The 24,021-nt window shown below is 43.3% G+C and overlaps 1 protein-coding gene across 1 annotated transcript in view; it reads left to right on the forward strand.

The window, feature by feature from the left end:
- The window catches only part of LOC126092424 (uncharacterized), a 759,756-nt gene that overhangs the window by 402,304 nt on the left and 333,431 nt on the right, over nt 1-24,021 (forward strand). The window contains exon 2 of the mRNA XM_049908015.1: nt 938-1,137. Coding sequence (XP_049763972.1) covers nt 938-1,137 — 200 coding nt within the window. The remainder of the gene's footprint in view (nt 1-937; nt 1,138-24,021) is intronic.

Here is a 24,021-nt window from a genome sequence, read left to right on the forward strand (position 1 = left end):
ACTACTGCTGCTATAGAAAAGCCAACGTTTCGGCCACGATTGCAGCGGCCATTAGACCCAGAAGAAGGCCGCTGCAAAAGTGGCCGAAACGTTGGCTTTTCTATAGCAGCAGTAGTTTTTACATTATGACGCGGTACCAAACCCAGAAAACTTTTATGTCGACTGACTCTGGCCGCGGAAGCCTACGCAATTATGTCTGTCTCTTATTTTACCTGTCTGCTTCGTATGTATTTTATTAGCATCATCATCCCTTTGTTCTGTTTTAAGTTCCACGATTTCTTTTTCGCCATGTTACTATTTAAGTCTCGCCGGCACGGTAGCTCAGCGTGTTCGGTCAGAGGGTAACGTGCTCTCTGTAATAAAAATAACTGAGTTAACAGATCAACAATGAACTTAACTGGATGTCTTACGACGTCCACCCCAAGCAGATGCAACGAACTAAAGCGAACAAAATGAAAAATTAAAAAAAAAGTCTCCGATTGTATCGCCTGTTTTTATTATTTATTCTCTTCATCTTTTTAAAACAAAGTCTGTAGGCTGAAGAGCGGCATACTAAGCTGCTGCCAGCCCGCCCCCTTCGGGGGGAATCGAAATTCAATACAGGAAAAAAAAGCAGTTTACGACAGTCAGTTTTAGCCCTGACGACGACCATGCAGGTAATGGACGAAAGCTTATCCTGAATTAACGCGGCATGTACACCGAGAGACTTTTATTCAAGAAATACGTCGCGGAAGACTTCGTAGCCATCTACCTTCATTGACCACAATATTAGAAAAACTGAAAATTGCGGTTTATCCCTACCTCCCCTACTCCCTTGAAGTGAACTGATGCAAGAGTTGACGCTCTTTGCAGAGCTCTTATCACGTACTGTCTCAGTATAGCACGCACAGTGTTAGACTGCAGCACACTGAGCGGTCGTGTTTTGGCGCTGTTGCAGAGGCGACCTTCACGGTGGAGCTGGTGATGCCCCGGTATGTGTACCGCGGCCGGTCCGCCGTGCTGCAGTGCAACTACAGCGTGCACCTCGACGTCATCCACAAGGTGGAGTGGCTGCGCGGCGAGAAGAAGCTCTTCCAGTTCATACGGGGCCGGTCGCCTCCCTTCAAGGAGCACCACGTCCACGGCGTGCACATCGACGTGAGTACCGCCGCCGCTCCACGTCCTCGTCTCTGTGTGTGTGTGTGTGTGTGTGTGTGTGTGTGTGTGTGTATGTGTGTGTGTGTGTGTGTGTGTGTGTGCGTGTGTGCAGTCTGTAGTAACAAAATGGATGGCTCAATTTTTTCTTCCAGTCTCTCGACTTCTTCGATACTAGCCTCCTGTGGACACAAGTTATATGTCTTTACTGCAATGCGTTGCCTTCTGCGTCCTTACGCCGTTGATCATGTCTCATTCTCCCGGTTTTACGAGGGCGTCCAGAACCTCTGTTTGCTTCTTCGCCGTGTCTGACAAGGCCATTGGCAGAACTGGAGTGACATCGTAAGCCTACGGTCGCCATTATTGATGTTTGTTATTCAAAATGATTATCTAAAGGGTGTGTAAATGCGAAAGTTACTCGCAAAACATAATTTCATCACATATCCTCCTCTTACATAATACCGCATATTACTGTGACTTCACAGGTCATGGCTTACCATGCAAGCTACCGCTCCGTCTAATGGGATTGATTTATTTGAAATATAATACACTACTGCCCATTAAAATTGCTACACAACGAAGATGACGTGCTACAGACGCGACATTCGACAGACAGGAAGAATATGCTGTGATATGCAAATGATTGGCTTTTGAGAGCATCCAACAAGGTTGGCGTCGGTGGAGACACCTACAACGTGCTGATATAAGGAAAGTTTCCAACCGATTTCTCATACACAAACAGCAGTTTACCGGCGTTGCCTGGTGAAATGTTGTTGTAAAGCCTCGTGTAATGAGGAGAAATACGTACCACCACGTTTCCGACTTTGATAAAGGTCGGATTGTAGCCTATCGCGATTGCGGTTTATCGTATCGCGACATTGCTGCTCGCGTTGGTCGAGATCCAATGACTGTTAGCAGAATATGGAATCGGTTGGTTCAGGAAGGTATACGGAACGCCATGCTGGATCCCAACTGCCTCGTATCGCTAGCAGTCGAGATGACAGGCATCTGATCCGCATGGCTGTAACGGATCGTGTAGCCATGTCTCGATCCCTAAGTCAACAAACGGGAACGTTTGCAAGACAACAACCATCTGCACGAACAGTTCGACGACGTTTGTAGCAGCATGGACTATCAGCTCGGAGACCATGGCTGCGGTTACCCTTGACGCTGCATCACAGACAGGAGCGCCTGAGTACTCAACGACAAGCCTGGGTGCACGAATGGCGGAACGTCATTTTTTCGGACGAATCCAGCTTCTGTTTACAGCATCATGATGGTCGCATCCGTGTTAGGCGACATCGCGGTGAACTCACATTGGAAGCGTGTATTCGTCATCGCCATATTGGCGCATCACTCGGCGTGATGGTATGGGGTGCCATTGGTTACACGTCTCGGTCACCACTTGTTAGGACTGACGGCACTTTTAACAATGGACGTTACATTTCAGATGTGTTACGACCCGTGGTTCTACCCTTCATTCGATTCCTGTGAAACCCTACATTTCAGCAGGATAATGCACGACCACATGTTGCAGGTCCTGTACGGGCCTTTCTGGATACAGAAAATGTTCGACTTCTGCCCTGGTCAGCACATTCTCCAGATCTCTCACCAATCGAAAACATCTGGGCAATGGTGGCTGAGCAACTGGCTCGTCACAATACGCCAGTCACTACTCTTGATGAACTGTGGTATCGTGTTGATACTGCATGGGCAGCTGTACCTGAACACTCCATTTAAGCTCTGTTTGACTCAATGCCCAGGATTATCAAGGCCGTTATTACGGCCAGAGGTGGTTGTTCTGGGTAATGATTTCTCAGGATCTATGCACCCAAATTGCGTGAAAATATAATCACATGTCAGTTCTAGTATAATATATTTGTCCAATGAATACCCCTTCATCATCTGCATTTCATCTTGGTGTAGTAATTTTAATGGCCAGTAGTGTACTTTCACCTTGAATTTCACTATTTATTCTAATTTCTCCAGCGTCAGTTAATTTTCAAGTGGTTAAGCTTCAACAAATACTTAAGTTGGACATTTCGCGAGCAGTATGTGTACGTGTCACAAAGTATTTTCATGAAATCATCTAGATTGATAATTGATAGACGTTGCTCCTGAGCGGAAAATCCAACAACATTAGTAAAATAAGTGATATTTGGCATCAGCTTGTATGGCTCCCGTTAATTATCAATACTGATTACTTCGTGGAAGTAATGGATGACACGTATACTTATTGCCTTTGTAAATTACTTTATAATAAATAGTGAAATCCATGGCGAAAATGTTGTTCAAACAATTCAACGAACATTGAACCATACGAAAATATGCAGCTCTGTAGACTAAGAATTGGTAGTGAGTTGGTATGCTGCATGAGTGGCGCCAACACACCTCGCCAAAGTCGTGAGCGAATGCTATTTTGGGGTCGTGACGTTTAGTGCCCTATTTCACGTACTTACTTTTATGGTTCTAATTGTAACTCACATGGAGGAGTTAGGAGACTGGGTGAGGAGACGAACACGTAAACAGTGTATTGTTCACGTCTTTGTGAATCATAACACATCCCGCAATGTTCTAGAAAGAAGTTTATTGTCTATTGCCTACCACAGTGATACAACACATAGACGTAACAGACCAAAAAAAAAAAAGAGAAAAATCATAAAAATTGCATTTAGCACAGATCTGAAACGTAGTACTACAGAAGCATCTATATAGAATTTATAACTAAAAACTAGGCTTATACTAGTCGAAACTCTTCACAAACTCACAGTCGTGCCATGTGTTCTTCTGAGGAAACCTATCGAGCATCAGCACATGCGTACTGTAAAGATTCATAAGAGAATCAAAGGCGTCATAATTAGACGCCTTTCACCATAAAACCCAACAAGTTGTCGGGTGGTGCTCTGTAAGAGACTAATGCACGTAGAGACTTCCTTAAACCGAATAAGACATTGATAAATTATTTATTTCCACAAGTTTAGAAGACCCCTGTGAATCAGAGCAAACTCATTTTGGGAACAGAAGCTACTTAATTCAATTAAGGCGTAGAAAACACTAGAAGTTAAAAAATTCCCAGAAGAACAAAAATAAGACAAGGATTTCTTGTCATATATGCAAATGAATATCGCATCCTCGCTCTCCGAGGAACGTTTGTACAGAATAAAAGACATGAATTACAAAGCACTTAGGCTAGAAAATCTAGAGTATAGCTCGTACAGTTTTTCTATTCCGCAGCCCCAGTGTTGTATTCTGGATCCCACTGATAATGGCTGCCAGTAAAAAGCATATATATTTCTGGATAAGAGTTAAATAAGTGTTTCTCAAGCAAAAATAAATTTTCTGATTTCCTGTTTTTTTTTCTTTTTTCCTTACTATCTTCATAAGTCTGAACACGCTTGTTGTGATGAACGAAACTAGTGACTGTTGGTTTTTTGTTTGTTCTAATGAACCTTTAATAAAAAAATAATCTTGCATTCAGTCACACTAAATAATACACATTAAATCAATGTAAAAGCAGTAACATGTTAGTTTCTGCGCAGAAATTTATAGCGTTGCTGTGACAGACTTCAAGCGGAAAGGAAAAGTAATTTTGTGAAAACGTTAGTTAGAAAACTATATGTATGTCTGAACTACTGCGATACATTTTAAGAGCCTTAAGATCTTCCGATGAGAAAACGTAGAGCTGATGTCATAATTCAGAAAAAAAATCATTTATCACGTCCTGTAATCGAACCCCAGATTGAAATAACCAGCATAGGTGACGTCTGTAAGTGTTCTGTCTTGGAACAAAATAGTCTCTCTAGTGCAAAAACTCTTGCAGAATGTTAATTCACAGTTTAGATATTAACTAACAAAACACAATCATTTTGAAATGTTGGACGTACTTCAGCTTCAACTTCAGTCATAGCGACTAAGCACTCGTATGCTGAACAGTTAAGATGTCATTAACTGTGGACTGACCAAAATATTTGATTTTTTGGAAGTTATAATTCGCAAATATGTAGTACAAATTTCAAAAACTTGTGGGTTTAGAGAACTTTGTACTTTAAATATACACTCCTGGAAATTGAAATAAGAACACCGTAATTCATTGTCCCAGGAAGAGGAAACTTTATTGACACATTCCTGGGGTCAGATACATCACATGATCACACTGACAGAACCACAGGCACATAGACACAGGCAACAGAGCATGCACAATGTCGGCACTAGTACAGTGTATATCCACCTTTCGCAGCAATGCAGGCTGCTATTCTCCCATGGAGACGATCGTAGAGATGCTGGATGTAGTCCTGTGGAACGGCTTGCCATGCCATTTCCACCTGGCGCCTCAGTTGGACCAGCGTTCGTGCTGGACGTGCAGACCGCGTGAGACGACGCTTCATCTAGTCCCAAACATGCTCAATGGGGGACAGATCCGGAGATCTTGCTGGCCAGGGTAGTTGACTTAGACCTTCTAGAGCACGTTGGGTGCCACGGGATACATGCGGACGTGCATTGTCCTGTTGGAACAGCAAGTTCCCTTGCCGGTCTAGGAGTGGTAGAACGATGGGTTCGATGACGGTTTGGATGTACCGTGCACTATTCAGTGTCCCCTCGACGATCACCAGTGGTGTACGGCCAGTGTAGGAGATCGCTCCCCACACCATGATGCCGGGTGTTGGCCCTGTGTGCCTCGGTCGTATGCAGTCCTGATTGTGGCGCTCACCTGCACGGCGCCAAACACGCATACGACCATCATTGGCACCAAGGCAGAAGCGACTCTCATCGCTGAAGACGACACGTCTCCATTCGTCCCTCCATTCACGCCTGTCGCGACACCACTGGAGGCGGGCTGCACGATGTTGGGGCGTGAGCGGAAGACGGCCTAACGGTGTGCGGGACCGTAGCCCAGCTTCATGGAGACGGTTGCGAATGGTCCTCGCCGATACCCCAGGAGCAACAGTGTCCCTAATTTGCTGGGAAGTGGCGGTGCGGTCCCCTACGGCACTGCGTAGGATCCTACAGTCTTGGCGTGCATCCGTGCGTCGCTGCGGTCCGATCCCAGGTCGACGAGCACGTGCACCTTCCGCCGACCACTGGCGACAACATCGATGTACTGTGGACACCTCACGCCCCACGTGTTGAGCAATTCGGCGGTACGTCCACCCGGCCTCCCGCATGCCCACTATACGCCCTCGCTCAAAGTCCGTCAACTGCACATACGGTTCACGTCCACGCTGTCGCGGCATGCTACCAGTGTTAAAGACTGCGATGGAGCTCCGTATGCCACGGCAAACTGGCTGACACTGACGGCGGTGGTGCACAAATGCTGCGCAGCTAGCGCCATTCGACGGCCAACACCGCGGTTCCTGGTGTGTCCGCTGTGCCGTGCGTGTGATCATTGCTTGTACAGCCCTCTCACAGTGTCCGGAGCAAGTATGGTGGTTCTAACACACCGGTGTCAATGTGTTCTTTTTTCCATTTCCAGGAGTGTACATATTTTGGCATTACAAGGGTTAAATCTGAATCCAAAAATGACACTTTAGCTTAATAGTAATTATCGCAGGAAAAAATTGAAAAGAAGTTGTGCTTTTCACACGCATACCTTCGTAACCAAACAAATCGTCTTCCTCTTTAAATTCCTTTTACAGGTCATTTAAACCTACAGAAACACACAAAACTGGAGAACCAAGAAAAAATGGCTCTGAGCACTATGGGACTCAACTGCTGTGGTCATAAGTCCCCTAGAACTTAGAACTACTTAAACCTAACTAACCTAAGGACAGCACACAACACCCAGCCATCACGAGGCAGAGAAAATCCCTGACCCCGCCGGGAATCGAACCCGGGAACCCGGGCGTGGGAAGCGAGAACGCTACCGCACGACCACGAGATGCGGGCACCAAGGAAACTTTGAGTTCATTGTGTAGTAAAGTGTGATACAAATTGAAAGATGGAGAGATACTTGGTCTAACATTACAGTCGCTGGAATCCTACGCTCGGATTGATTTCGTGATTTACCTGCAGGAAAGACCTTCATAACAACACAGTCTTCGAAAATAATACGATGACATGTAATCTGAACTGTCATAGAATATTTCGTTCTTATTACAGGCGGACTCTTCAAAGTCATTGTAAATCAATTGCTTCAAACGTTTTCCCTCTACACTATATATCTTCAACAAAAAAGCACACAAAACGCACCTAGCGGAGAGAACTTCAACGACAGCTAACGCCTACGAAACAAAAGAACATAACAAAGATTTCAAAAACGACGATTTTTTCTAGTGATACTGCTACTACCATCTAACAAAAACTACAAAACCTGCACTCCTGACACGCGTCTGCGAGGGCCGTAAATATACACAGCAGAAAATCACCGTTACTAGCGAGACGTAATATTACGTGCGGCACACATTTCCATTCCCTGTAAGCGCTGTAATATTGCATCAGCCGCACGCGAAGTGTTAAAAATTCTCATAAGAACTGTGCATCGCATTAAAAATCTGTATCCTATGAAGCAGGCTGTACATTTCTGTAATCCTTGTTTAATATAACCAAATATTCAATAATTATTTCTTCCGTCAACTTTATGGACACATCAGCTGTTTCCTCCCCTACTGAAACGTAATTAACCTTTTAGTAGAACTACATGACAGCGTCTCACATTTTCATACTCGTACCTACTCATCAGCGATCTACGCATAATGCTTGTAGTTGTATCATTGTCGTACTGCTTTTATTTTCCTCTAGTGTTTGCAATCATAAAACTCTGGAGGCGCTGCCTTTCACCATTTAACAAGGTGTAGATAAACTTGCAGCTGGGATTCAAGTTATAAAGATATTTTTCAAGGACATCATCTTTCCGCCAGTGACAAAGTTTTTATTACACTATTGCAATTTCGACCTTAGGTCTTTATGAAGTGATATTATGCCTTTAAGCCATGTCAATGTAATGTAAGCGCCCGCATCTCGTGGTCGTGCGGTAGCGTTCTCGCTTCTCACGCCCGGGTTCCCGGGTTCGATTCCCGGCGGGGTCAGGGATTTTCTCTGCCTCGTGATGGCTGGGTGTTCAGTGCTGTCCTTAGGTTAGTTAGGTTTAAGTAGTTCTAAGTTCTAGGGGACTGATGACCATCGATGTTGAGTCCCATAGTGCTCAGAGCCATTTTTTTGTAATGTAAGCTGACACATGTGTATGTCGTTGTCAATACTGTTAAATACGCTCGTGACGTTGTTCAAATGGTTCAAATGGCTCTGAGCACTATGGGACTGCCGGCCTTTGTGGCCGAGCGGTTCTAGGCGCTACAGTCTGGAACCGCGCGACTGCTACGGTCGCAGGTTCGAAACCTGCCTCGGGCATGGATGTGTGTGATGTCCTTAGGTTGGTTAGGTTTAAGTAGTTCTAAGTTCTAGGGGACTGATGACCTGAGATGTTAAGTCCCATAGTGCTCAGAGCCATTTGAACCACTATGGGACTTAACTTCTGAGATCATCAGTCCCCTAGAACTCAGAACTACTTAAACCTAACTAACCTAAGGACATCACACACATCCATGCCCGAGGCTGGATTCGAACCTGCGACCGTAGCGGTCGCGCGGTTCCCGACTGTAGTGTCTAGAACCGCTCGGCCACCCTTGCCGGCTCGAGACGTTGTTACACAGTTCCAGCACACGTATTCAAACATCGTAAAACAACATAATCTGTAAGTTCACATGTTCGTTAACCCATCACTATTCACAAATGCATTAGACCACAGCTGCAGACTACTATCTGCAGGCTACTAATCACGGACAGTCAGTTACGCGAACCGCCACGTCTCATGGATTGACTACAAACTGATTGATTGCATGCCGTCCCAAACCTTATTTTCGTAAGTATTACTGTAGCTCAGTGACATAGAAACTGTAAGATACGGAGGAGAGAAGGTAGCTTGCTATATGAAACTCTAACTCGATATTTGATGCTAGCTCACCGCAATTGGTGGCGCACTGCTCTCGAAAAGCAGAGATCTCTGGGTACTTATCTGGGTTCAACACATTATTTTGGCTTGTCCGAAATGTTGGGCTCTTATAGTCTGCATTCACTGTGCTTCTACATAGATTGACGTAAATAGATACGATTGCTGGAAACCATTGAAACATTAGTTAAATCACCACACCGCACTAGACTTTTATCTGCAACACTTTCCATACGATGCATGCTTTCTCCCTGAGACAACAACAACAGCAATCACTTGGCAAGAACATAGTAACTCTTCGAAATCAGGCTAACATACAGCGGCACAGCTAACAAAGTACTTTCATGTTACGCAAGTTAGAAGTCGCTTATTCCCATAATTTGGGTTGAAGTTCCTTCGCTATTATCACCTTCGTCTATAGCAGTTGGTGCTAACTCCCCTGGTTTATTCACTGTCCCATTACATAACTGACAGACTTGTGGAGTAACGTCGGGTGCCGTTAGGTTGCGTGTCTCAAACTGATAAATATTTGATAATGGCAACAGCACCGTGAAGGAAACTCTTAAATAAACTTCAAGAAGTGTCAGAAAAAAGTGGCGTCATTCTATCGGAGACAGAGTAACGACTATGTTCACTAATCCATAATGTGAATGTTCTTCAAATATAAAGTTCTTCATAACCAGATCAACACGGAGTCACAGAAAGTTATTAGAAAAACGATTTCAAGTTCATTTAATACTGTCAACGAGTACCGATTACGAATATGTAGATCAATGACAAATATCAGAGAGTTAGAGTGAACACAGGTCTTTGTCATCTCAACTTATCAGTAACAGAAACTGCAGTAAGAGTGACTCTGTTTAACTGTTAGACATTGACTGAAATACGCATTTTATGTATATTTTAATGAGCACAATATATTTCATTTTTATGTGATGCTTATTGTTGTAACATTAGTGTTTTAGCCGTTGCTGTAGCTGTAACAGAATCTTCTTATTGCGGTGTAATTTTTATACAAATAAGGCTTACCTGAAATATATTTGAATGTACAGTTGAAAGTACATTTATTGCAAAGATCTTCGTAAAACTTTACTCGAACGATATTTAACAGAATTAGGTTATTTTTGTAGTACTTAGGGACACATAGAGAAAACGCATCACACTGCAGAATGCAACAAGCTGCTACAAAATTTTTCTGTCATTACAAACTCAGCGATCTCGTATTTTCTGTCATTTTACGAACGCATTTTATAAGCTGACTTTAACCGCTTTTCTTGCTATTGCGGAATATATCCATAACATTACTAAGAATTTGTGAATTCTTTCGGCTGAATCACTGACTACTCATGAAATTCAAGGAAGTAAGCGTAAGCATAAAAATGAAACAAGCGAAAACATCAGTAATAGGAAAAAGGATTCTTAAAGAAAGTCAGTAACGCCTCTACGTCCACATCTACGTATACCTCTGCATCTATACTCCACAAGATATCTTAATGTGTGTGGCGGTGGGTACCTCTAATATCTCTGTCTTTTCTTTTCCTCTCTTCCATTCACGAATGGCGCGTGGAAAAACCTGATTGCAAACTTCCGCATAAGTGTTAATTTCTCTGATTTTCTGGAAGTGCTCATATTTGACGAGAGATATTTGAACAGAATAACTCAGGGTAATCCCGTGATGATGACAAAAACTTTCCGTGATTATGGAGAAGGGTAAGTGTAACAATCATAGGTAAAGGACCACAGTCCTAAAACAACCGAATCAAACGTTACGAGCGGAAATCGTTCCAATACTTGTGCAGTGGAATACTAAGATAAAAGGAAGAAAGGAAAATATAACGCAACAAGTAGTAATTATCCGAATGGGACGGAAATCCGTACAAACAAACAAATGATTGCAGGTTCCTCGAAATCCCGAGCTGCTTGGAGGGCTCTGTCCATAATGCTCCCAACGCTCTCAATTAGGAAGAGATCCGGCGGCCTTGCTGGCCAAGATAGGGGCTGGCAAGCACAAAGAAATGCGGTAGAAACTCTCGCCGTGTAAGCGGACATTATCTTGCAGAAATGTAAGGATTTAGACGTTATAATGCCCCAACTGAACAGAATTCGGCACAATATCCATACAGAAGACAACTTTATCAGCCAAACCGCTTGCATATGGACCAGAGGTTTACCAACGTGTGAAGCTCTTTCTCTTGAATAACACAGTAAATTTTTCTGAAATTGTAATCATTTGTGTGTCTGTACATGTACATCTCCTTTACCATTTTCAGTTCCATTAGGATATTTCCTTCGTGATGCGTCGACCTTCTTTTTAGTTTCAGAGTGTACGTATACTGGTACTGTTGCTGATAATATTGTAGAGTAGTTGGTAGTATCGGCCAAAAGAAGGAAAAATGTTTAGAAAGCATGAGTTATAAACTGCATACCATAAATTTACGGGCACTTGTGGAGTAGAAGAGATGCGTTTCACCTTAGTGAAGATGAACAACAGACCATAACTCACGTTACGGGGGAAAAGGGTGCAAGCACACCCCGGTCACGGGTGCTTAACTAAATAGAAATCACACGCAAGATTTAAAATCTGTAACTATGAAGTTGAACAAGAGGCCTGACCTCTGAAGTCCCTTACTAAAACTGTAGGATCGTTTTGAACTTCATTAGATATGGACAAGCTAACGTAAAATTTGGCTGCTTTACGTGTAAGGCACGAAGCATACATCAGACATGTGGAGCAACAGGTATTAATACATACGTGTAACTGTTGTTATATTCATGAACGAATTTCATTTAAGTCAATTGATACCGGGTTTTAAAGAAAGTATACAATTTTTAAATCAAAGTAAAGAAATGTGTCAATTGTAAAATAAGTTAATTTCTAACTGTATCGACCAAATATCTTACGTAATATGTACGGATTTTCATGTAAGAATTTTAAACTTCACGCTCTTCGTCAAGTTCTCATTTCTTATACTGACTGAGCTGCGCGTTTAGGATTAGAAGATTAAATATTATTTTGACTAGATTCATATCATAGTAACAGAAGTACTTAAAGTGTACTCATCAGTAAAAGAATCAAGCAAGTTAAAAAAGATTTTGCGTTGTATTACACATAAAAAGTTTAATTAATTGACATCTTCAACTTTTATATTTGATAATTTCTTCTTTCTGTAATCTCAAAGCGATTTGCACCTTTTAGAGCATGAGGAGCAATTTACATAGACATGTTTAGTTTCAGTCTTTTTAAAACGGTTTACATACACGCTTTCGTTTGCTTGAGAAGGTGACTACTGTAAGAGAACCGCTGATCGATTACAAGTCACGACGAGCCGAGACTGCTGAAGCGAATTCACCGAATTTGTGTGACTTCGGACGTACAGAAGATAATTTTTTTGTATTTTGTCTTTAAATGAGACTTGTCATTCCACATAAGTGGTGCTCAGATGTCAGTGGAGCTGAATAGCCTGCCGCGCACGCTCATCTATTTTATAGTTGCGTATAATCTCATCACACACTCTTAAGAACCTTATTATAATGGAAACGAATGACCCGACTGTTGAAACGTGCTACAGTGCTTCATCGAAAACGTAAAGCGTAAACATGTGCAAGACAATGCTGCGAAAACGAGAGAGATGTTGTTACCATTTGCGCCACAGGCTAAACCAGCAGTGGATGGGGACTTACAAGAGCATGGAGAAGACACTTTCTTAACTGAGACAAAGGAAGATAAGGATTTTCAGAGACAAGGTACATAGTTCGTCAAATACTTATAATTCTCACTTACTCTGAGGTGACAAAAGTCATGATACAGAGATACACACATATACAGATGGTGGTAGCACGGCGTACATAAAGTATGAAAGGGCTGTGCATCGGCAGAGCTGTCATTTGTACTTAGGTGATTACGCGAAAAGGAGAGCGACGTGATTATGGCTACACGATGGGAATTACAGACTTTGAAAGCGGAATAGTAGTTTGAGCATGAAACGCATGGGACATACCATTTAGGAAATTGTTAGGAAATTAAATATTCCGAGATCCACAGTTTCAAGGGTGTGGCGCGATACCGAATTTCAGGCACTGACTCTTGCCACGGACAACGCAGTGGCCTACTACCTTCACTTTACGACCGAGAGCCGGGGCGTTTGCGCAGAGTGAAATAATCGCAGAAACCAATGTGGGACGTACGACGAACGTATCCGTTGTGACAGTGCGGCCAAATATGGCATTACTGTGCTGTGGCAGCAGACGACCGACGCCGTGTGCCTTTCCTAACAGCACGACATGACTGAAGCGCTTCTCCTGAACTCGCAGCCATATCAGTCGGACCTTTCACGACCTTAAAACCGTGAATAACTCCCGATTTCAGTTTGGAAGAGCTGATGGTACGGTCGAATGTCGCACAGACCCCACAGTCCCGTGGACCCAATTTGTCAACTATGCACTGTGAACGCTTGTGGTGGCTGCATAATGGTGTGGGCTGTGTTTACGTGGAACAGACTGCGTCCTCTGATCTTAATCTATCATTGACCGGAAATGGTTATGTTCGGCTACCTGGAGACCATTTGCAGCCATTCATGGACTTCATGTTCCCAAACACTTCACCGGAACACAATTATTCGCATCTGGCTTGAAGAAATTTTTGGACAACTCGATTCCAGTTATTTGACCACCGCAGACATCGCTAGACACGAATCCCATGGAACATTTGTGGGGCATAATCGAGAGGTCAGTTTGTGCACAAAATGTTGCACTGGTAAAAATTTCACAATTATGGACACCAGTAAAGGTGATAGTGCTCAGAGCCATTTGAACCATTTTTGAACCATGAATTTTGTTACGACAATGTATTACGGCTCTCGTGGTGTAAGTACTTCAGAACGATCCTCTTCGTCCAAAAATGAGTGCCATTTTTTCAAAATTTAACAGATCTTGATATGCGATGTTATTTAGAAAGATCTGTAGCACAGCGGGGCAGAAATGGGACGACTTCAATCAAGGGAGAGGCGAGAGTAAAGGCGGCACTTGCGTTCAGGAGGAGTGCAAACAAGAAAGTGAAAGTGATGATATTAGAGCAAGCGACAGTGACACCGACAAAACCGTTCCAGAAATAGAGCATGCTTTAACGGTTAAACTGATATGGAATGAGAATGTTTTCATTGTTATTATAGACTACGTGATGGACACTTTTGGGTTCTGACGGAACTACACAAGCCTAATCAATTCTACAATATCAGGTCGCATAGAAAACATTGCATCTTTGTACAACGTAGACGTTAATAAGCAGGAACTGAAAGATGAAAGTTTGCACTTAAAAAAAGATGCATGTAGCCAATTTTGGGCCTGATACACATTCCCCTCTGCGCCTTCTCAATGTTCTTCGTGAGTGCAATTTTATTAATATTTTTCTAAACATAATGGCAGACTTACGGATTTTCTGCACCGGTTGCAGTTACCGAAGCAGAGCGGTCATTCAGCGTTTTTGCAAGAGAATTGTTTGACAACTACAGTGGGGAAGTGGGGACTGTTGGATAAGTCAGAGAGCCCTAGTGCCTGCCTGCTCTTTAGGTTTGCGTTTTAGATCCCATAATTATTGGACGTTGGTTCAAATGGTTCAAATGGCTCTAAGCACTATGGGACCTCACATCTGACGTCATCAGGCCCCTAGACTTAGAACTACTTAACCCTACAAATCTAAGGACATTACACACATCCATGCCCGAGTTAAGATTCGAGCCTGCGACGGTAGCAGCAGCGCGGTTCCGGACTGAATGATGGACTTTGGATTCGGTGTTTTGGTCTATAATGCGTCTTCCAAAAATGTGGAAGGCGAAGAGCTTGCAGCAGAAGACATGTATTAGTAACGAAGAAGAACAAGTGCTCGTAGCTCTTAAGGCCCCATTCGTGCTAGAATTTTATTCTTCTTGTGGCAATACAACCAGCTGTGAAATTTCCACATCCAACAGTCCTACCAAAAACAGTACTGGTACAAGTAATCCATTATCATAGATACCAGAAAGGGTTTCGCTTATAACTTTCGACTCGATCGTTTCCGGACCAGGGTTCCTTACTGTACATTGACGCATTTACCCTTCTCCATAATCCCTGAACGTTTGTAAAAATCACCACGGAATCGTCCTATATACCCAGCATCAGCATTTCAAGAGAATCCTTATCCATGATACACAGCGACTCAGCCACAGGTGTTTGTTAAACATTTTCGTAGCGCTCTTGCGCCGATTTAGCGATTCCTCGACGTAACCCTCTGTTCCTTGTTGGACCCCCCCCCTCTCTCTCTCTCTCTCTCTCTCTCTCTCTTTCGCTGCCGGCCGGGGTGGCCGAGCGGTTCTAGGCGCTACGGTCTGGAAGCGCAAAACCGCTACGGTCGCAGGTGCGAATCCCGCCTCGGGCATGGATGTGTGTGATGTCCTTAGGTTAGTCAGGTTTAAGTAGTTCTAAGTTCTAGGGGACTGATGACCTCAGAAGTTAAGTCCTGTAGTGCTCAGAGCCATTTTTCTCTTTCGCTTCAATTAACTCGTAAGAGCCCCAGACCCTTGTGCAGTACATAACAATCAGAAAAGTTCGCCAGGCCGTCGCTCAGTCGTGTCCCCGCAATATCCTTTCTTCTAATCCCATAAGTTCCGCGGGAGAACTTCTGTTACGTTGTAACCTCCCCACAAAAATTCATTCTTTCACATTTGTAACCTCCCTACAAAATTCTTTCTTATTTATAACCTCCCTACAGAAATTCATTCACATTTAACCTCCACACAAAATTTGTTTCCCATTTAATGTACCCACAAAATTCTTTTCTCATTTAATGTAAGCTCGAAACAGAAAAATTCCTAAACCTCGTAATAAAAATAAATTCAGTAACCTGGTAATAAAACAATGTAACTAACCTCTCAATGAAATTGTCGCTCACTTATGACTTTTCAATAATTGACTGCGAATTTAACCTGGTAAATTTTGGACGACAGCAGTGCTGCGTCATGGCCCTGTAAGATCATTCTGAATAAAAAAGGAAGAATTCTTACCTCAATAAAGTACCTGAATATATCTGCTCTTACAATAAATTTTTCCGGCACAGCTCTGTGCAATGCTGGCCGATAGATTGGTCATTTATGAAAGGAAGCAACTGATTCTTTTTTTTTTCCAACAATCGGAAAGATCATGCATTGGAGAAATTAGTAAATTCTTTAAATTGAAATGAATGCTTGTTAAAAAATTACTTTATATGACAAAGATTATTCTTAGGACATTTTTAAAACATTTACATGGGAGTTCAGATAACATTACTAGATATGCGCGACGCTGCTTTTTACCTTATACAATAATACTCAGGCTCCGGCATCGCTGCACCGCGACCGGCCCAGCCAACACGATACACCATACCATACCAGAGCAGACTGCAGACTAGCGCAGACTAGCCACAACTTACTGCTACAGCTACACAGTACCTACTCAGTCAACACTGCTCTCTGGTCAGCGATTCTCTTATACCTTGCATATCGCAGGCAGCGCATGAACAATACATCGAAATTACATCTGCTCGGACCTCTTACAACGTTTGGAAGAAAGGAGGTAGGGCACCGGTGGAACTGAAGCTGTGAGGATGGGTTGTCAGTCGTATTTGGATAGCTCAGTCGATAGAGGAATTTCCTTTGTGACGCTCCCAGTATCTCGTCAGACCTCCTTTTTCCCAATGTAGTGCAGCAGCTCGATGTGACATGGACTCAACAACTCGTTGGATGTTCCTTGCAGAAACACTGAGTCATTCTGCCTGTGTAACACTTCGAAATTGTTGCCGATGCAGGATTTTGTGCACAAACTGACCTTTCGCTAATGTCCCGTAAATATTTGATGTATTTCATGTCGGCAGATGTGGGTGGCCAAATAATCCGCTCTAATTGTCCCGAAATTACTTCAAACCAGTCCCGAACAGTTGTGGTGCACTGACATGACACATTTCCATCCATAAAGATTCCGTCGTTGTTTGAGAACATGAAGTCCTTGAATAGCTGCAAATGATCTCCAATTAGCTGAACATAACCGTTTCCCAGTCAATGGTCGGCTCAGTCGGACCAGAGGACCCAGTACGTTCCATTTGCACACAGACCACACCATTGAGGAGCCACCACTAGCTTCCACAGTGCCTTGTCGACAAATTGGTCCATAGTTTTGTGGGGTCTGCCCCACTCTCGAACCCTACTATTAGCTCCTCCCAACTGCAATCGGTTCTCATCTGACCAGGCCACGGTTTCTCAGTCGTCTAGGGTCCAACCGATATGGTCACGAGCCGAAAAGAGGCGCCGCAGGCGATGTCGTCCTGTCAGCAAAGGAATTGGGCGTCGGTCGTCGGCAGCTATAGTCCATTATTGCCAAATTTCGCCGCACTGTCCTAACGGATAAATTTAACGTACGTCCCACAGTGATTTCTGCGGTTATTTCAAGCATTGTTGCATGTCTGTTAGCACTGATATCTCTAGGCAAACGCCGTTGCCCTGGGTCGTTAAATGAAGGCAGTCGGCCATTGCAGGGTCCCTTGTGAGAGGTAATGCCGGAAATGTGGTATTCTTGCCACTCTCTTGACACTGCGGATCTCGGTATACTGTATTCCTTAACGATTTACGATATGAAAAGTCCCGTACGTCTATCTCCGAACACCATTTGTCGTTGAAGGTCTGTTAATTCCCGTCGTTCAGTCATAATCAAGTGTGAAACTTTTTCACATGAATCACCTGAATATACATGGTAGCTCCGGCCGATGAACTGCCGTCTTATACCTTGCACAGTGGATACTACACAAAAGAATCTGAAGTGTAACTTCATCCTTCATCATCTCAGTGTCAGGCATATACAGCATGTCAAATTATTGACTGCATGCAGAGAAAAACATTGAATGATTGAAGTACTCTCTCGTGGACCTTATTCGCTTGATTTGTCACTTAACAACTTATTTTTGTTCCCTTAAGTGTAACAAAAAGTGTGTAGACGGTGATTTTCAAGATAACAACATCAAGAGGAGAAAATGTTTCCAGAATATGTGGATGATGCTGTTGTATATTTCTTGGAAACAGGGACTGACAGTTCATATGTAACATAAATAAATGTAACATTGTTTGTGTAAATTGGCAGAAATACCTATTTTTGTTTGACTTTATCTTCAATAATCAGTCTTGGTGAAACACAACAACAAAACAGTTAGAAGTATGTATCCAGAGTAATTTAAAGTAATTGTTGAACTGAAGCTAAATGTAAGAAAGTAGATGCCAGGCTAAGTCTCACTGAATAAATCCAAAGGGCTATAGAAGTCATCCATAAATGAGGTAGCTTACATCTACCTTCTTGAACAGTGCTCACTGTTAAATTTCTAACAGCATATGTCTCAGAAGTAATAAGAAGAATGGTACTTCCATATTAAGTTTATGCTGAAGTACCACTACATTAAACAAGACAAAATAGCTGCTGCTTTTTGTTGGTCATAGAACTTTTACATGCAATCCATGTCAAAATGAGATAAACTTGGACACTAAAATAAAGCTGTTATGTGTCTGTCACCAAGTAAAAGTCTTAACATGAAAGGAAAGACAGGATTAACAGAAAAAGAAAACACTTGAGAGGAAAAGTTCACAAAATAATGGAACCCATATGCTATAGATGAAAAGTATTGATTAAATGCAATGACATAATTGCACTAGAATACTAAAGGCTGATGGACTTACTTAGTAATTAAGAACAGTTGTTATATTGACATCTCTATAGTGTAGGGGGGTCAGGGTTTTGTGACACTAGATATGGAGCGTCAGTGATGGGGGAATAGAGATCGCTCTTTTGTCAAGGATGGTGGAATGCAAAGCGACACTTTGTGGGCAGTGGTATGGACTCTTTCCTTGGCTCAGAGGGTGAGGTGTGAGTGAAACATTTGTGGTTCCACTAGTGTCATTTATTGACACGTAAGACTCAGAATATCAAATTGTGTTTTAACTTGCTCAATTCCTCGTGGCAGTTGTGCGGTGTGGAGTCATAGTGTGCAGATTCCAGTGACCACTGATGTGGCGACAGCTTGTGTTGCAGCAGAGAGCCAGTATATGTGCATATCGCTATACCATGACTTTTGCAACTGAGTAATTACGTTCACGGTCTACCGCCAGCCTCTGCAGCAATCGTCTTCGTGGTGTAGCAATTTTAATGGCCAGTAGTGTATATCATATATATATACGAGGACGTGCTGCAGACCAGGCACGGTTATTGTTGGTTAATATTCTGGAAAAGTTCACGTAGTCACTGTGATTAGTATACTTATAATTGTGAAAGTACACAGCTGCATACATAGAGTTAAATTTTTCTTAACCTTTTGTCTCATCTGCTGTCACTATGTCCATGATAAGTGTTGCTGTCCGACACTATGCCTAAGGGAACTAGATTTGAGAATCTAACTCGCGTACCACTCGAGAAGCGTCACAACCGACAAAAATACACCAAGATAGGCGGTGCAGTGGTATATAACTAGACTGGTATTCCTAGGACGGCAGTTCAGTTCCCCATCCTTCCATGTAGACTTAGGATTTCTGTGTTTTTCTTAAATCGCTTAAGACAAATGCCGGGAATGTTCCTTCGAAATTAAACGGCGGATTTCCTTCCCCAGCCTTGCTCAATCCGAGCTTCAGCTCCGTTTGAAAAGGCCTCGTCGTCGACGGAACGTTATCCCTAATCTTTCTTCCTCCTTCCTCAGAGCGAAGAACACAAGGCTCTTGGAAGATTGGATGCTTTTGTTTTGATGCAGACTTCAGCAAACCAAAGTCTCTTATTATCGTGAGAAAAAGGTTCTTTGTATATTTGTAATTTCACTTCGTTAACCGAACTATACAGAAGAGATGACAAGCCCATTCCGTAGCTAATAGGCGAGTAGGAATGTTATCCACATCTATTGTTAACATTCTAGATCTCATTTTCGCAAATTTATACTCCCTCACACCTCATATATACTCAAACTAAGACTCGGAAATTCCTGTGATTTCAGAGAATTTATGCCACAGCGGATCCTACCACGCGGAAGCTATATGTACAACACCTGCCAATAGGGTTCTCGAAGTTTCCACATCCCGCACTACTAACTGCTGGTGACGGCCACACGTTCAAACATTTCCCAGCTTTATCGTCCAAGCAAACGTCGGTTTGCCCGAATATCTAGTTATAGTCTCTCGATATCAGCAAAAGCGGACTTCTGTTTACCTATTGCATCAAACAGAATCAATAAAGCGTTCTTATTTTCTGGCTTTCTGTACTGGTCCAATGTTTACATCTAGGAGATCTCAGAAGGCTAAGAGTGAAGCTATATGTCACCTTAACCTTTGGGACGTTGGGACATGTTGCTTGGCTAGAAGTGTTATAAGGCTTACAGCGATAGTAACTACATACAACGCCTAGAATAATGGTGGAAATTTCGTAGTGGACTTAAAAACTTGCTCTATGGATCACACACTGCTGTCACTGTATATAGCAGTACAACAGCGCAGGATAGAAAGGGCAAAGTTCTATACAAAATGATAGACACTAATGTGTAGAAAACTGTGAAAAATTCCTGCCATAGTAACAGTAACGTTGCTGGCCGATAAGAGTGTAATGCCAGGAGGGATAGCAGGTAACGAAATTTTACTTGTTGTGCACCTAGAGTTCTGGCTACAAACCTTTCTCGGACTATTGCCTCCTAGTGAAACTAGACGTTAGCTATTGCACTCCACCCTCTCTCTGCCCGCCATCATGAACATTACAACCTAATTAAGCTTTGGCATGAAAAATAACTTTCTTTGAACACTTTTACTATTAAAAAGAGTGATAAATGATATTTATTTTTCTATTTTATTAAACCATAACCTAACAAGTCAATGAGACAGTTGGTTCTGCTTATTCCCTGCAACCTGCTATCTACAACACTGAGGTTGTACAATGTTGACAGTAGGCTGTTGTTACAAAATGTGCTTTTTAGACACCTCTTCTATCCCTAGAGACACTTCCTTCGCCCATATCATGCATCCACACTTAAAATCAACCAAGTTAAAATGCATACGCTATTCTTATTGTTTGTAAATCAGTTGGTTACTGCACTTTTTAATTTGGAAATGGAAGAAACTGGAAGATTTTACCGTGGTGTGTGACCATTGCAACTAATAATAATAATAATAATAGTAATAATAAGACTTTGTAGGTCCTACAGCACTGTAACAGCCACTGGAGAGTTACTGTTGTGCTGTGAAGTTGTTCGTTTAATGTAGCAAAGTGCATAATGAAGCACTTTATGGTCTATTGTGTGAACTACTTATTATGAACTGGGTAGACCACGTAACTAATGAGGAAGTATTGAATAGAATTGGGGAGAAGAGGAGTTTGTGGCACAACTTGACAAGAAGAAGGAATCGGTTTGTATGACATGTTCTGAGGTATCAAGGGATCACCAATTTAGTATTGGAGGGCAGCGTGGAGGGTAAAAATCGTAGAGGGAGACCAAGAGATGAATACACTAAACAGATTCAGAAGGATGTAGGCTGCAGTAGGTATTGGGAGATGAAGAAGCTTGCACAGGATAGAGTAGCATGGAGAGTTGCATCAAACCAGTCTCAGGACTGAAGACCACAACAACAACAACATATAACCAAGATAACGAGTTTTCATGAGATAACTAAGCATATTTGAGATACATATGTCACAGTTTTACTGTCAAAGCTACATGTTTCAAAGTACACGTGTAGTGGGCGCTCTACTTGAGGAAGATGTTCACACATTCGTTACACAACCTGTAAATTCCACCACACTGTTTCACGCGTCAATACGTGATTATTGGTATCTTATATAATCATCATACAGTGTTAGGTAATAGCGATATTTTAGAACCAGTTTAGCTTCGTCAACGAAACACAACTGAACCCCCGAGCACGGGGTCCCGGGTTCGATTCCCGGCGGGGTCAGGGATTTTCACCTGCCTCGAGATGACTGGGTGCTTGAGTTGTCCTCATCATTTCATCATCATCCAGGAAAGTGGCGAAATTGGACTGAGCAAAGGTTGGGATATTGTACGGGCGCTGATAACCACGCAGTTGAGCGCCCCACAAACCAAACATCATCATCATCATCACAACTGAACCCTGTTGTTTATACCCCTCAGAAAACTTCGTTGTGTCCCTCAGTGGGCAATTAACCCAGAATGGGAACCACTGACCTGCAGTGTAGTATCCAGCATACTTGGTCGGTTTAAGGCCAACACGTCACGAGCACCCGTTTGAGGCACCATGATGTGTAGTACGCCTTAGTGCAACTGAGAAAATACTAAATGCAGAAGGATTTGATTACATTTAACAGCATTGTGCATTCTGTACACTAACAGCGTGGCAATGCACCCTGCCATAAAGTACTATGTGTAAGGAAATTGCTTGTGGACAGTTAAATTGCTGAAATTAACTAAATGCAACAGAGCACCTTTTGAGGTGAGTTAGAACGTCAGCTTCACACAGACCCCAGCACCCCACACCACTACTTGCTCTGGTTTCAGCTCTTGAGGTATAATGGGCTCGTTTCCCACACAGACACTCAGACATCGGACTGAAATTTACTTCAGCAGAGTTCCAGTCGTCATAAAGGCGAAGTGTGGACACACTCCATATTAATGTCCACCGATAAGTTCAAATGGTTCAAATGGCTCTGAGCACTTTGGGACTTCAGATCTGAGGTCATCAGTCCCCTAGAACTTAGAAGTACTTAAACATAACTAACCTAAGGAGATCACACACATCCATGTGCGAGGCGGGATTCGAACCTGCGACCGTAGCGATCGCGCGGTTCCAGACTGAAGCTCCTAGAACCACTCGGTCACAGTGGCCGGCCCACCGAAAAATGTCGGATATTTTTGATCACGTAGTATTCATCACCAAATTATAACTTTCGGTTTTTTCCCGTTAAGAGAGGTGTGTTGAGTTCCATCTTCAATAATTTTTTAGATTCAATCACAAATTTTTGTATTCATGTAACCATGCCAGAAGAAACACAGGCGAAGAAAGCATTTGAAACAGAACACCAGACTTCCCGTGCGACGACCAAGGCAGTCTTGGATGCACGATCTGACGAAGACTGTAGCAGCCCAGGAGATTGAGGACAGCTAGAAGAACCGAGCACAAAGCAGAAAGAAATGGAGGAAGTTTGCGAAAGAGACGCGTGGTCTGCAGGGCGTGTGACCGCTGGATATCTAATCGCAAATCTGCTCCAATAGTGCTGAAAGTAAGTGTGGAACGGCAGGGAATGGATAACGGTCAATTTGGCGGTAATACAAGCGATGAGAGTCCGTGGGTGAGATCCACGGAGCACTTGGCGTTACCGCAGGCTGCGCTGGGCCATCTAATTCGGGAGGGTGCGTGCCGGGAATCGGTGGCAAGGCCGCGCCGCCGGAAGGTAGGGCAGCGCGTCGGCCGCCGGCCAGGTGTGCTCAGCCGCCGGCGCAATCGATGCTCCGGGCCTTGACCCGCCCCCGCCTCCTCCGCCGCCCTCGCCGCCCCCACCTGCCCCTCGTTAAAGAGAAACTCCAGCTGCGGGTCGCCGCCGGCTGCCGGTGGCCGCCCCTTTGGCTGCCCTGCCGGCTATTGTTACTGGTCGACAACTCGGGAGCGCCTCGCTGCTTCCGTAGCGCTCCTCTTTGGCACTGCGCCCACCAGCGGAATGACAGCGACCCTATAAAAATCTTTACGAGCACGCAAATGTGGCGTCATCCAGGAATAAGGAACACAACATAGCCGCTCTTTCACAGCAAATTTAATTTTGCTCTTCGATACAACCTATCGCGATGCCATTGAATTTATACTCGATTTTATTCATATGTCGTTAGACCCGCCCGGATATTTACGCGCTGTAACATGCCGCTTCCGGGATGCACGAAGGCTCACTGGGCCCTGAATGAATCCGCCCAG

The sequence above is a fragment of the Schistocerca cancellata genome, chromosome 7 (assembly GCF_023864275.1).
Source record: "Schistocerca cancellata isolate TAMUIC-IGC-003103 chromosome 7, iqSchCanc2.1, whole genome shotgun sequence".
NCBI lineage: Eukaryota > Metazoa > Arthropoda > Insecta > Orthoptera > Acrididae > Schistocerca > Schistocerca cancellata.